Source organism: Somniosus microcephalus, chromosome 16 (genome assembly GCF_052327205.1).
Source record: "Somniosus microcephalus isolate GS21.2 chromosome 16, FLI_Smic_1.0, whole genome shotgun sequence".
Taxonomy (NCBI): Eukaryota; Metazoa; Chordata; class Chondrichthyes; order Squaliformes; family Somniosidae; genus Somniosus; species Somniosus microcephalus.
The window spans coordinates 43,646,039-43,659,682 of record NC_141002.1 but is presented as its reverse complement, the minus strand read 5'-3'; the positions used below and the strand labels follow the sequence as shown (position 1 = coordinate 43,659,682).

Here is a 13,644-nt window from a genome sequence, read left to right as displayed (position 1 = left end):
TTAACCTTTCTCTAAACTTTACTGCACAGGTTTCTGAAAACTGGAGTATTATAAATACATCACTAGCAGCGTCAAAGCCCCTCAGCTGTAGCAGATGCTCTTGCTGAATGCTGACAGGAATATATTAGTTTTTCACAACCCCAAAGATGGAATGTTCCACATTAGTGAAGGGCTCCTTCTCCTAGCTCAGTTGAGAACTAGGGACGTTCAGTCCTTGAACAGTGGCAGGCAAGCAACTTACAGAGAACAGAAATAACTGCACACCTGAAGCTGCTGGGGAAGGACACCAAATCTGTTGAAATACAACCTAGTGTGACAGGATTTCATACCTGGAGCTGATGGGAGTCGTCAGCTAAATTATCTTCCCTTCGGCGTGCCTCCTCCAGCAGCTGGGCATTTTTTTTCTTTTCCACCTGCTCTTTGTGCTTCAGGTTGGCCACCTTCTTGCTTTGTTCCTTCATCTGCCTGTAACAGAAGTTTTAAAAGTAATTAAGAAATGAGATGTAAAAATATCTGTACTGAACTCAGTACCTCCTGCAGCAGCGCAATGGACTCCGTGGCATTCCAGCACAACAGACGTACACCCTCTATTGTTTGAAAATGGACTGGAAACAATTGAGAAGTGGACCAAATGCAAAGTGAGAATGAAGCAGCCATAACCTGTTCAATTGGAACATATATGAAACTTGTGAATGGGGACAACAGTACACAACTGAAATCTGTTAATAAAGTCTCGCTCCCATTTATGGGTGATTTAAACACACAACATTTAATTTCATTCTCATCAGAACCATTTTGAGTCTGGATAACATTTTCATTAAAGACAACAACAGTTTCCATTTTGCCCTCTCCCTTAACTTTACTGCTTTAGGGTTCTGAAAACCAGGGTGTTACAAACAAATCTGTAGCAGCAACAATGCAACTACAGTCAGCTATAGCAGATGCTCTTCCTGCAGGCTAATTGGGAATATCATAGAATCATACAGCACAGGAGAAGGCCATTCGGCCCATCGTACCTGTGCCGGCTCTTTGAAAGAGCTATCCAATTAGTCAGACACCTCTGCACTTTCCCCATAGCCTGCAATTTTTTCCTATTCAAGTATATATCCAATTCCCTTTTGAAAGTTACTAATGAATCTGCTTCCACCACCCTTTCAGGCAGTGTATTCTAGATCATAACAACTCACTGCATAAAAAAAACTTTCCTCATCTCCCCTCTGGTTCTTTTGCCAATTATCTTAACTCTGTGTCCTTGGGTTACCGATCCTCCTGCCACTGGAAACATTTTCTCCTTATTTACTCTATCAAAACCATTCATAATATTGAACACTATTAAATCTCCCCGAAACCTTCTCTGCTCGAAGGATAACGATCCCAGCTTCTCTAGTCTCCACATAACCGAAGTTCCACATCCCGGTACCATTCTAGTAAATCTCTTCTCACCTTGGCTGGAAGAAGGAGCCCTTCATTATTGTGTGGTGCCCAGAGTATCAGTTTTTCCATTCCCCAAACATAGAATGTCTCACAATAATGAAGGGCTCCTTCTTCCAGCCAAGGTGAGAACTGCAGGCATTCATTCCCTGCACTGTGGTAGGCAAGAACTTCACATCGATGGGAGAGCATTATTATTCAACATATTCTGTATCAGTCCTGACTGATCTACCGGGCGCTTCAAACTAACTTCTAGAATTTGTACAGCTAAGATAATACACAATAGAGGGATTAGTGCTGTAATTTTTTTTAACTGTTCCCACAATAATTTTTTTTTAAAAGTGTTCATGAACTGTACAAAAATTATATTTTAGTATATTAATTAAAAAGCATCAATGTTGGTGATTTTTATCTTTATTCTTTTTTCAAATTTCAGGAATATAATTAAGTAGTACTATTTGGGTTGTATGAAAACTCATGACCGTGATTCTCAACATAAGTTCCTGATGCCAAACAAGCCAGCAGGAGGAAGCAGCAAGCAAAGGTAATCTTCCTCCTGCAATGCAAGAAAGGGCAAGTAAACTTAGATTGTTCTTTCAAACTACCAGGAGCAGTTGCATACATGCTCACAGAAGGCAGAGGGCTCGCAATAGCCCTCTCAGTTGGCGAATATAACATAAGGGGGAATTTTAACTGGAAGCAGGATTTAGGTGGACGTCAGTTGGGGAGGGTGGCAAACCCACACAATGTCAGCAGCGTGAGGCCCAGCTGATCACGTCAGAAGCGGGCCGCCCAGCCACTTACAAGGCTGGATTTCCAGTGGGCCTCCCTAGGCTCATCTGAAGGGTGAATGCACTTCTTAAAGGGAAACTGCATTCACCTTTGCCAGATTGGTAACTAATACTGCTCCAAATAGCAGATTTAAAAAAAATTCATTTTATGGGATGTGGGCATCGCTGGCAAGGCCACCATTTATTGCCTATCACCAATTGCCCTCGAGAAGGTGGTGACGAGCCGCCTTTTTGAACCGCTGCAGTCCATGTGGTGAAGGTACTTCCACAGTGCTGTTGGGTAGGGAGTTCCAGGATTTTGACCCAGCGATGCTTCCAAATGAGTCGCAAGGCTGCCCCCAAGGTTTCCACCGGCTCCCTGGAGGCCCCAGTGGAAGAGGTCACAGCAAGAAGGGATTTTCTCTTTCCCTGGAATGGGAAGTTGATTCCAAGGTCCTACATACAGCAGGCCTGGAGAGAGGTGGCCGAGTTTGAGGGTACTAGGAGCATCACCCCAGCTTCAATAGCAGCAAGGGTGAATACAGCTCTTCATTTCTCCATCTCTCTGCAGAACATCTGGCAACAGTCCTTCCCACTCACCCAGCACTCTGAACACTTCCTTCCTCTGCATCACATCATTCTCCACCAATCACAAGGGCACACTGTACCACCTCTCCTTCTCATTCAAAACACATAGTCACCTCTTGCTTAAATAACAACAGAAAATGCTGGAAATACTCAGCAAGCCAGGCAGCATCCGTGGAGAGCGAAACAGAGTTAACGTTTCAGGTCTGGGACCCTTCACTTGTCACCTCTTGCTTGCTGCCTTCACAGCATCCACCAACAGCATTTTGTTCTCACATGGTAGCAACTGCAGGACCAGGAACTCCTCTCATGACTACTGTCTCACTTTACACTCGAGCCATTTGACTTCTATTGAACATCTCCCAATCCTGCTTGCATCATGTTTCTTCATCTCAGCATATGCACTTTCCTTTTTAATAGCTACTCAATAACTCTCACCCTCTCTTTATGCAGGAGAAAATGGTGCACCACATAAGGGAGATCGGAGGAGGAACACGCAGCATCACAATCCTAACCCAGATTGAGCAGGAAATAAATGGCCTTTCAAGAGTGATGATATTCCAGCTGTCGAGGCTGGTGGCTTATTCGAGTGTCTCTCTATTACTTATAACCCTACATGTACTTCAAGAAATCACACATTCACCCAGAAAATGACATTGTGAAGCTGATCATCTTCTACTGTCCAGCCAGTCAGTGCCATGCTTACTCTTGTCCCTTTTTTCTTTCCTCTAGATATTTCTTGTCAGAAAGAAGCTGAAGAAGATACCTCTGTTGACGATATGCTGTCATGCGCTCCATCCCTCCCAATTACCAGCACAGAGAATGGCATCCCCATGCATTAAACAGTGAGTTACGAGGGTTTAGCACTTTGTGAAGCACTCAGCACGAGTGAGCAGGAGCAGGTAGTGGTGGCAAGGACAGACCAGGAGATGACAAGGTTGTCTCCAAACTCTGCTGAGCAGGACAGGGATGCAGACTTCAAAAGCTCAGCTGTGAAAAGAAAACTCTGAGGCACACAAGCAATTATACGAGGTATTGGAAGGCCTGTCAAGGAGTTGCTGGAGCATCGCTGAAGGTATGGAAGAGTCTGCTTCCAGCTTGTGTGGCATCAGCACTCTGCAATCTACCTTGGAGCGTGTAGCCACCTCCAGGGAAGGTACAGCCGGACCCTCACAACAGGAGTCTGTGTCACCAACCTGTGCAGCTTTAATGAAAGCCCAAATGGTTGCCATCCAGATTCTAGGCTCCAACATGTGCTCCACCTTGGAGACTGATGGGCCACATCGATAGGGGCTTTCAAGACATCATTCACCTCCTGCAGTCAGCACTCTCACAGATAATTGGGAGTGATGAGCCCTAGCCCCATGGAACTAGCAGTGGAGCAAGGGGAGTAGCATGTGTTGCCCTCTCAGGATGTCAGCATGTCTACTCTTTCTCCACCTCCTCAACCAATAACCACCATGATGCCGAAAGCCAGCTGGACCAGACTGCCCCAGCAGAAGCCAAAATGCTGCAGTCTGTATCCAGGCCTTCTCAGGCTTGAAATCCCAGATGTCTCCATCCACAAACATTTGGAGCCGCAGCCTTCCACCAGCTTTGCCAAAGCCACTGGGGGAGCACCTTGTATGTATAGTTGAGTTAGTAAATCTTAAGAAAGGCACTACAGGTTTACACTTGGGTGAGAAAATAATTGAAGGCGATTAGTGTATTCTCTGCCTGCAAAACTGGCAGAGACTTGCATGATCCTGTTGCGGTGATTGCAGAGCAGCTGGACATTAATGAAGTGAAATCCTGTCCTATTGACGAAAGCTCCTGGATAATCCACTGGTGCCTTGATGGAGACATCTGGGATTTCAAGCCTGAGAGGGCCTGGATACAGCCACTGCTGCAAATCTCGGAACTATCATTTTGACTGCTGGTATCCATAGAATAGGTGATGTATTGGTTGGCCCTGACACATAGGGCATTGAGGATCTGCTTGATGCACTTGTGAACTGCAGACTGATAGGTGTGGGCGATGTCCCCTGTGGTACCCTGGAATGAGCCTGAGTCAAAGACATTAAAAGTCGTGGTGACTTTTACAGCCAGTGGCAAAGCACGGCTACCTGGCCCAGCAGGTAGAAGGTCTTCTTATAGGCGACTGCAGAGATCAGTGACAGCCTGCCTGCCTGCCTGCAGAAATACAGCGTCCTCATGCACTGCTCCTCAGACAGATCCAGGAAACTCTCATTTGGCCTATAGACTCTGTGGATTGGTTTAGGCCTTCTACGAGCAGTGCCCCTCATGACCCCTATAGTGTTTGCAGTAGAGGAGCTGAAATCAAAGAACAAAAAAAAAATCACAAAATAATGGAGATCTGTAAGAGAAGTGCTATTTTGCTCTTGGCTTTCTTCGACATTCTGCTCAGAAACATTAATCTTTGCAAATTTATAGAAAATCAGTTTTCCAGATGTTATTATAAAGAAAAGATGCACACATTTTGAAAGCAAAGAAAAAAATATCTTGTGGTACTCAAAGGATTAAATACTAAAACAGCAGACAACTTTCATTTGCCTCAACATAGTTTTGATTGCAAGTGCACATGTAGTTATCTATGACTTCATCCCTTGAGCCTATCATATCTGATTCAGTTGACAGTCCACAAGGGAATCCACATCATCTCTTTCCTGGAAAGCCTCTTGTTTTACTCATAGCTAAAAAACAAAATCAACAAAGCAGCCTTCTGCTACGAGGGAATGCCGAGGTAATCAGTTCCCAGGATATTGGCAAGCCAGCCTAGTGATAAATTCAACATGCCCCTGAATTGATTCAATATGTTTTTTTTAATTAATTCACGGGATGTGGGAGTCGCTGGCAAGGCCAGCATTTATTGCCCATCCCTAAATGCCCATGAGAAAGTAGTGGTGAGCCGCCTTCTTGAACCGCTGCAGTCCGTGTGGTGAAGGTACTTCCACAGTGCTGTTAGGTAGGGTGTTCCACAATTTTGACCCAATGAGAACGAACGAACAGCAATATATTTCCAAGTCCGGATGGTGTGTGACTTGGAGGGGAACTTGGAGGCGGTGGTGTTCCCATGCACCTGCTGCCGTTGTCCATGGTAGAAGTCGCGGGTTTGGGAGGTACTGTCGAAGAAGCCTTGGCGAGTTGCTGCAGTGCATCTTGTAGATGGTACACACTGCAGCCACGGTACGCCAGTGGAGGGAGTAAATGTTGAAGGTGGTGGATGGGGTGCCAATCAAGTGGGCTGCTTTGTCCTGGATGGTGTCAAGCTTCTTGAGTGCTGTTGGAGCTGCACTCATCCAACCAAGTGAAGAGTATTCCATCACACTCCCGACTCCTACATTGTTGTTGGAACTGCAGATGGATCAGAGTTTTATGTTTTGACTTTATGACCTGGTGGGTCACTGATGCAGAGACAAAAGCATTTTTTTCCGACCTTTTGGTGCAACTACCAATCCTGCCAGCATTACTTTAAGACATGCATTAACCTGCGGAAGACCCGTCACTAATGCACTGCAGCACCTTGTGTTCCCCGAATATTTTTTTGAAGTCTCAGTTTTGCTATCAACATTAATATGATTGCGCCTCCAGTAGGAAATTTATGCTAAAACACATAAGTCTACCTGCTCCCATGTGTGTTCCTGTAAGAGAAATCTTAAACTCTTTAATGCCAAACAATGGATTATGTAACAGCTTGGTTCAATTATGTGATTATGTCACCATATTTTTCCTTGCGTCTTCTCCATGGCAGCTGGCATGACCGAGTAGGCTATACTAGGGGCTTAAACTGTCAGGGGCGATGGCGGCATTTCTCTTACAAGGAAACAATACTCCACTAGCTATCTCTAAGATGACTATTATCCCAACAACCACTCAATCACAATAATTTGAAGTCACACTGTACTACTATTTCAAATAACAATGCTACATTTTCTCTGTGTAACTTCCAAATGAACCCAACTAAGAGTGTACAATACAGATGTGCACTGCAGGATGCTTTTCTCAATTGGTTCTAGTCAGTCTGCTAGTGCTGTGGCAGGCACTTTCTGATTATATTGTTATAATTTCAAAGGTTTAAAAGGAAGCTAATGTGTATATAGTTGTTCACAAATTTATATTTGGCTTTAAGTTTGTATTGGGTAGATTCAATGGCATTTAAAAAAAATACAGCTTTTTCAATTTTTAGATTAAAAATGAGGTATGGTCTACTATTCCTTAAGTGGCCTTCAATAACTAACAGTTACCAAATTTGCTTATCAGCTGCTTCTTTAGTCTCGTCAAATGTTACTGTTCAAGCATATTGCCTGTGAGTCATTGTTAAAAAAAGGAGTGAAAGGGGGCCAGTATGGGATGGCTTCTGAGAAAGCAAAAATAAGGACCGAGTGTACAGATGAAATTAGAGGCATAGAACTTTTGCGGTGGGGAAAGAAAATTAAAGGTTACAATTTTGGCCCAATCAAAGCAAATGGATCTCTTTGCTTCCTCAGCCTTTCTGCTTACTTCTATTTTAACTTTGGTGAGGTAGACAAGATCCTAGCCGCATAATTGCAACACAGCTGTGCTAAGCTTTTAATTAATTTTTAGAATCCAATAGTAAAACTTTTCAACCGTTAAACACAGTCTTTTTCTTTTTAATTTTATAAAATATATTCCTAACAAGCCATAAATAATTTGAAGTGTTCCCTGTGTAGGTGTTTTTGATGGTTGTTATTTTTTGGGCTCTGTGGAAATTGAGGGACTTTAAGACAGCTCAGATCCATTTGAAACCCTTTTTGCTGCTATGTTGCTCTCAGAAGTTACACCAATCAATTGACAGTTTCTTTTGGACTTAATTAAGCACAATGGACGTAACAATGTTCAACGGTTCAGGAAATGTTTTGGTACATTCTCTAAGCTTGGCCCTGCTTAAGGAATATCCATGGCAATAGAATATTCCACAAGTTAAGCAGCATTTCTGGCAAAGTTCAATGAACTTTGACACCAGTACAAAAAGTGTTTGACAGAAGACACACTCAAAACTGATTAGTGTGTTTGAAACAACAGAAACAATCATGTCCCAGGCTAAGAGCTTTGGCTTGCTCCCTCACTCCGTTCACCATTCCTGGAAAAGATGGCACAAAATGATAGGCTGACAAAATATCGAATTAGAGCACTGGAGGTGGAAAAGACCTATATGCATGTTCTTTTGGGGGTGGGATTATAGTCCCATTCATATTGAACCTGTGCAGAAGTGGAACAGCTATATATTTATCAGCATCAACAAGTGGGATATGCAGCCTTGATTAATATTCAAACTCCAATGTAGCTCAATGGTTGAGTTTAAAAATTCTTCGACCACCATGGCACATGGACGGATCCACGTGAAAGACAGATGGCATAACACAAACTTAAGTGCCATGGAGGAAGTACATTGCACCGATCACGCCTGAAGCAGGATAGAAAATATAAAATCACAACATAATTTATGTACCTTAAAACAAATAATTATGACAAAAACAAAGTGCACTTAACGACGAACTGAAACATATGTCCTTTCTGACATGCATACTCCCGAATTTACAAGTTTATACTAGTTTACAGGAAGTACACACTTAAGCAAATAGGCGCACAAATTTTCATTATATAATTTTAAAAAGGCTTAATGTATAGGATCCACAATTAATTGTTAGCACAAGCGTGTACTCACTGCATCACTAGAATGCGAGATTGTTGCTGTGTTGGAGTGGCATACAAATATGATTTGGATTTGCAATGCAAGACATTATCAGATGATATATTTGTTTAAAATTAAATAATTTTGTAATGTAATTTGAGTTTTAAAAACAAGATTGACAATAATTAAGAGAACTCATGTATGTTTGGGAACAAGTATGATTCTCTTTGAAAAAAGCTATTTAGTGGTGCACCAAACTTTTGTCACTTTTTTGACTGATTACATAGGATATAAAGCACAGAAACAGGCCAATCAGTCCATGTCGCCGTTTATGCTCCACTCAAGCATCCTCCCGTCTTTCCTTATCCAACTATCAGCATAACCCTCGATTCCCTTCTCCCTCATGTGCTTATTTAGCCTCCTCTTAAATGCATCTATACTATTCATTTCAACCACTCTCTGTGGTAGTGAGTTCCACATTCTCACCACTCTCTGGGTAAAGAAGTTTCTTCTGAATTCCCCATTTGATTGCTTGGTGATTATCTTATATTAATGGCCTCTAGTTTTGCTCTTCCCCAAAAGTGGAAACACTATCTGTGTCTACTCTATCAAAATCTTTCATAATTTAAAAACCTCTAATAGGTCACTCCTCAGAGCCTTCTCTTTTTAAGAGAAAAGAGACTCAACCAGTTCATCCTTTCCTGATACGTATAACCTCGCATTTCTGGTATCACCCTTGTAAATCTTTATGCACCCTCTCCAGTGTCTCTATATCCTTTTTATAATAAGGCAACCAGTGTGGTCTAACCAAGGTTCGATAAAAGTTTAGCATAACTTCTCTACTTTTCAATTCTATCCCTCTAGAAATAAATCCTAGTGCTTGGTTTGCTTTTTTTTATGGCCTTATTAACTTGTGTTGCTACTTTTAGTGATTTGTATATTTGTACTCCGAGATCCCTTTACTCTTGTACCCCATTTAGATTCTTATTTTCCAAGTAATATGTGACCTCCCTATTTTTCTTACCAAAATGTAATACCTCGCATTTGTTGAAATTCATTTGCCAATTATATGCCCATTGTGCAAGTTTATTAATGTCCTCCTGTAATTTGTTGTAGTCCTCCACAGTATTGACTATTCCCCCCCAATTTGGTGTCATCCGCAAATTTAAAAATTGTGTTTTTGATTCCAATGTCTAAGTCGTTAATATAAATTGTGAACAACAGTGGTCCCAGCACTGATCCTTGTGGAACACCACTACCCATCTTCTGCCACTCTGAATAGCTACCCTTTACCCCTATACTGATTTCTGTCTTGAAGGCAGATAGCTGACTGATGTTTGGAAGTGTGCCAAACATCCCTTAACAGTGTTTATTAGTCAAAAAAAGATGCTTGTTGACTCATGAGTTGTCAGAGCAGAAAATATTACAGTAGGTGAACAATTAATTCTCTTCCCCCCACCCCGACCTAGAGAATCAATACAAAATTCAGTTTTTGTCTGGACTATAAAAAATAAAACAAAGCCCAGTGAAAATCTTTAAAGCAGGCTCCAAAATATTAACTGTTTTCTACAACCAAAAGAGATGTTTCATCAAAGAAAAAAATGCACCAGTGTTTGAGTTCCCAAACTAACCATGATCTAAAGGATGTAAAAATCTCCCACATAAATCCCATGAGATGGATAAATCTGTGTTGGTGCTGGCCATATTAACATGGAATGACAAGGTGCTCTCTGAGTGTTGGATGACTTCTGTAGGGAGGACCCCATTGCAGCTTTTTATGCCATAGCCGACGAAACCGAAAATAGAAACTTTAGGAGGATATCCACAGAGCAAGTTACTGGACAATTGCCTTCATCAAGCTACTGTCATGGTCTGGCTGATGTACAACAACGCCTTAAATCAGTGCTTGTGAGAATATCTGTGAAGCAGTAAGAAGGAAGGATCAGTGTGGTACAACCCACAAGCTGGGGCCAACGTTCCTATTTCCTGATCTCCTGCCTCCTTCTACAAGTTTAGACACTGAAACCACAAGGCACGCTCGTTATACAGGTATTGGGTCAGTTCATGGAAGACAACTAGCCTCCTCCAGTGGCAAAAATTTCCCTCTGTTATGCACTGCTTTCTCCTGCAGAAGAAGCAGATATAGATAAGTGAATAATAACTGAATGGACTTTGTGTACCTCCTTGTGTGAAGGTGCAGACAGAAATATTCAGCATACAGGTACATGACAGTCATTGTCAATGGGGTGTCCTGTGCATCTGTGTGTAGAAGTATACAAGTCTGGGCAAAGGAGGTGATGGTGAGTGCAGAGTGCACCATCATGGGCACACATAATGGAAAGAAAGGAATGAATGCACAGGTAAATGGAATGATATGTTGATAGTACCAATTGCTGAAAAGCATAAAGATGATGATATTGGACCCATCTACCTTGGCTCTCCTGTTAAATCCTCAAACTTCAAGATTCTCAATAATCTTTTCTCATTCACTACAAGGCTCAATCTAACGATCAGAAGAACATCAATTCAGAGAATCATTTCATTCTCAGTTCATACTAACAATTGTACGATGATAACTTCTCACCATGGCCACCCTGATCATGAAAAAAGCCAAGCGCACTCTCGAAACAGGCATAATCACTTCGCCAGCGGTTGCTTTTTGAATTTTTCTCGACATTAAATTACAGTGCTATATGTGTCAGCTGTGGCTCAGTAGGTAGCACCCTTGCCTCGGAGTTAGAAGGTTGTGGGTTCAAGTCCCACTCCAGGGATTTGCGCACAAAAATCTAGACCAACAGTCCAGTGCAGTGAAGCTGACTGAAGCAGCGCTGCACTGTCGGAGGTGCCATCTTTCAGATGAGACGCTAAACCGAGACCCTGGTTCTGCTCTCTCATGTGGACGTAAAAGATCCCTTGACACTATTTCGAAGAAGAGCAGGGGAGTTATCTGTAAAGTCTGTGTGTTCTAGTTGTAATTAATAACACACAGACTACAAGATTAAAGTTCAACAGGTCTTTGCCGGTTGGAGGTCAGGACTATACTAAATACAATTTTACGACACAGTGCTTATATACCGGTGGTCACCACCGGTATAACGTATACAGCAGCCAGAGAAAGTAGTACATCTCTTAAGGTGGAACAGGCTTAAGTTCTCTTAAGGTGGAACAGGTTACATACACCACAATCCTCCCTTTTTAGCTTAACAGTCATATCCCCATTTAACATATCATAACATATATACATATATAACTTCAGGTATAAACAGTTCAAAGGTTCAGTCTCTCAGGAGGCCTTCTGATTCGGTCTGGATAGCGCCTTTCAGTGGTCTCTGGTTCTTGTTGCTGAGGTGACTCTTCTTGTTGGTTTCCTATGTATTGGACGTCATCATCAGGTACAGTCCCTGCCGAGGTAGATGCTTCAGGTTCATTAACGTCTTCCACAGTTGTCTCTGTCGCAACCATGGGTTCGACCCTTGCTCTTGATTCTACCAGTTGATCCGCATGACGCCTTATCACATTGTTACCAATATCTACTGTGTACATCAGAGGTCCTTGTCTGGCCCGAATTGTTCCGGACTGCCATTTTTCGTTTCCATAGCCCCTTGCCAACACTGGTTGTCCGACTTCGAAACTTCGAGTGGACTTGTTATTAATATGCCGGAACTGTTTGTTTTCCACTTCCCTCCGCACATTTGGTTTTAACAAGTCCAACCTGGACCGCAACCTCCTGTTATAAAACATCATGGCAGGACTTTGGTTAGTCACTGCATGAGCGGCGTTTCGATACGCCATTAGGAAATTGTCCACCTTGTGCTGTAGCGGAATCTGATCATCGTTCATGGCCTTTATTGCCTTTTTGAATGTTTGGACAAATCTCTCGGCCAACCCGTTTGTCGCCGGATGATATGGGGCAGAGGTATAATGTTTCACCCCATTCTTCTTTAAGAATTTTTGGAATTCTTCCGACACGAACTGTGGTCCGTTGTCCGAACAGATCTGTTCTGGCAATCCGTTCCTTGCGAATATTGTTCTTAACACCGCAATTGTCTTTTCTGAAGTAGTGGTATTCATCTTGATCACTTCTGGCCATTTGGAATGTGCGTCCACCGCAATTAGGAACATGGAGTCCATGAATGGACCAGCAAAGTCAATATGTACGCGTTGCCATGGGGCTGAAAGCCATTCCCATGAGTGTAGTGGTGCGATCGGAGGTGCATTTTGCACTTTTTGGCACCCAGCGCAGCTTTTCGTCAACTCCTCTATCTGTTGGTCAATACCCGGCCACCATACATAAGCCCTAGCAAGACTTTTCATCTTAACTCCCCCCAGATGACCTTCATGCAGTTCTTTTAGAACTCTTTCCCTTAACTTGGGAGGAATAATCACTCTTGTCCCGTACATCAAAGTACCATGGCAGACGGACAGCTGGTCTCGCCTTGCCGAGAATGCCGGTAACAGAGGATCACCACGTGTTGGCCATCCTTTCACTGTCACCTCGTAGACTCTGGACAGTGTCGGGTCGTTCCTGGTTTCTCTTTCAATACTTGCATTGGTGACTGGTAAACACTCGATGATGGTCGAATGAAATAACTCAACAGGGTCAACTTTCGTCGTTTCTTCTTCTTCAGGTAGTGGCAGGCGCGACAGCCCATCAGCATTGCCATGCTGCTTCGTACCTTTGAATTCTATTTGATATTGATGTGCCCCTAGGAAAAGGGACCATCTCTGGAGACGCTGTGCTGTCATCACTGAAACACCCTTCTTAGGGTTAAAAATGGATACCAACGGCTGATGGTCTGTCAGAAGTGTGAATTTTTGGCCCTGCAGGTAATGATTAAACTTCTTCACTCCCCATACAAGGCTGAGAGCCTCCCTATCGATCTGCGCATAGTTGCGCTCAGCGGAGGTCAATGATCTGGATGCAAACGCGACTGGCCTTTCCGTGCCAGTTGGCAACTTGTGTGAGAGTACTGCCCCAATACCATATGGAGAAGCATCACAAGCCAACCGAATAGGCAGTGTCGGGTTGAAGTGAGCCAACACTTCCTCTGAGGTGATCAATTCTTTGCTTTTGCGAAATGCCTTCTTACAGTTTTCGCTCCATTCCCATGGTACCCCCTTCTGTAAAAGAGCGTTTAGCGGGTGCAGTACCGTGGATAGATTTGGTAGAAATTTATGGTAATAGTTAATCAATCCTAGAAACGA

The 13,644-nt window shown here is 42.9% G+C and overlaps 1 protein-coding gene and 1 pseudogene across 5 annotated transcripts in view; one reads left to right on the top strand and one right to left on the bottom strand.

The window, feature by feature from the left end:
* LOC147106110 (ELKS/Rab6-interacting/CAST family member 1-like) overlaps window positions 1-13,644 on the bottom strand; it is a 1,260,296-nt gene that overhangs the window by 783,720 nt on the left and 462,932 nt on the right. For all 5 annotated transcript variants that reach the window (XM_086008889.1, XM_086008886.1, XM_086008887.1 and 2 more), the window contains one exon: window positions 330-465. In XM_086008889.1, the coding sequence (XP_085865015.1) occupies window positions 330-465 (136 nt within the window). The remainder of the gene's footprint in view (window positions 1-329; window positions 466-13,644) is intronic.
* On the top strand, window positions 3,403-4,329 carry LOC147106111 (uncharacterized; annotated as a pseudogene).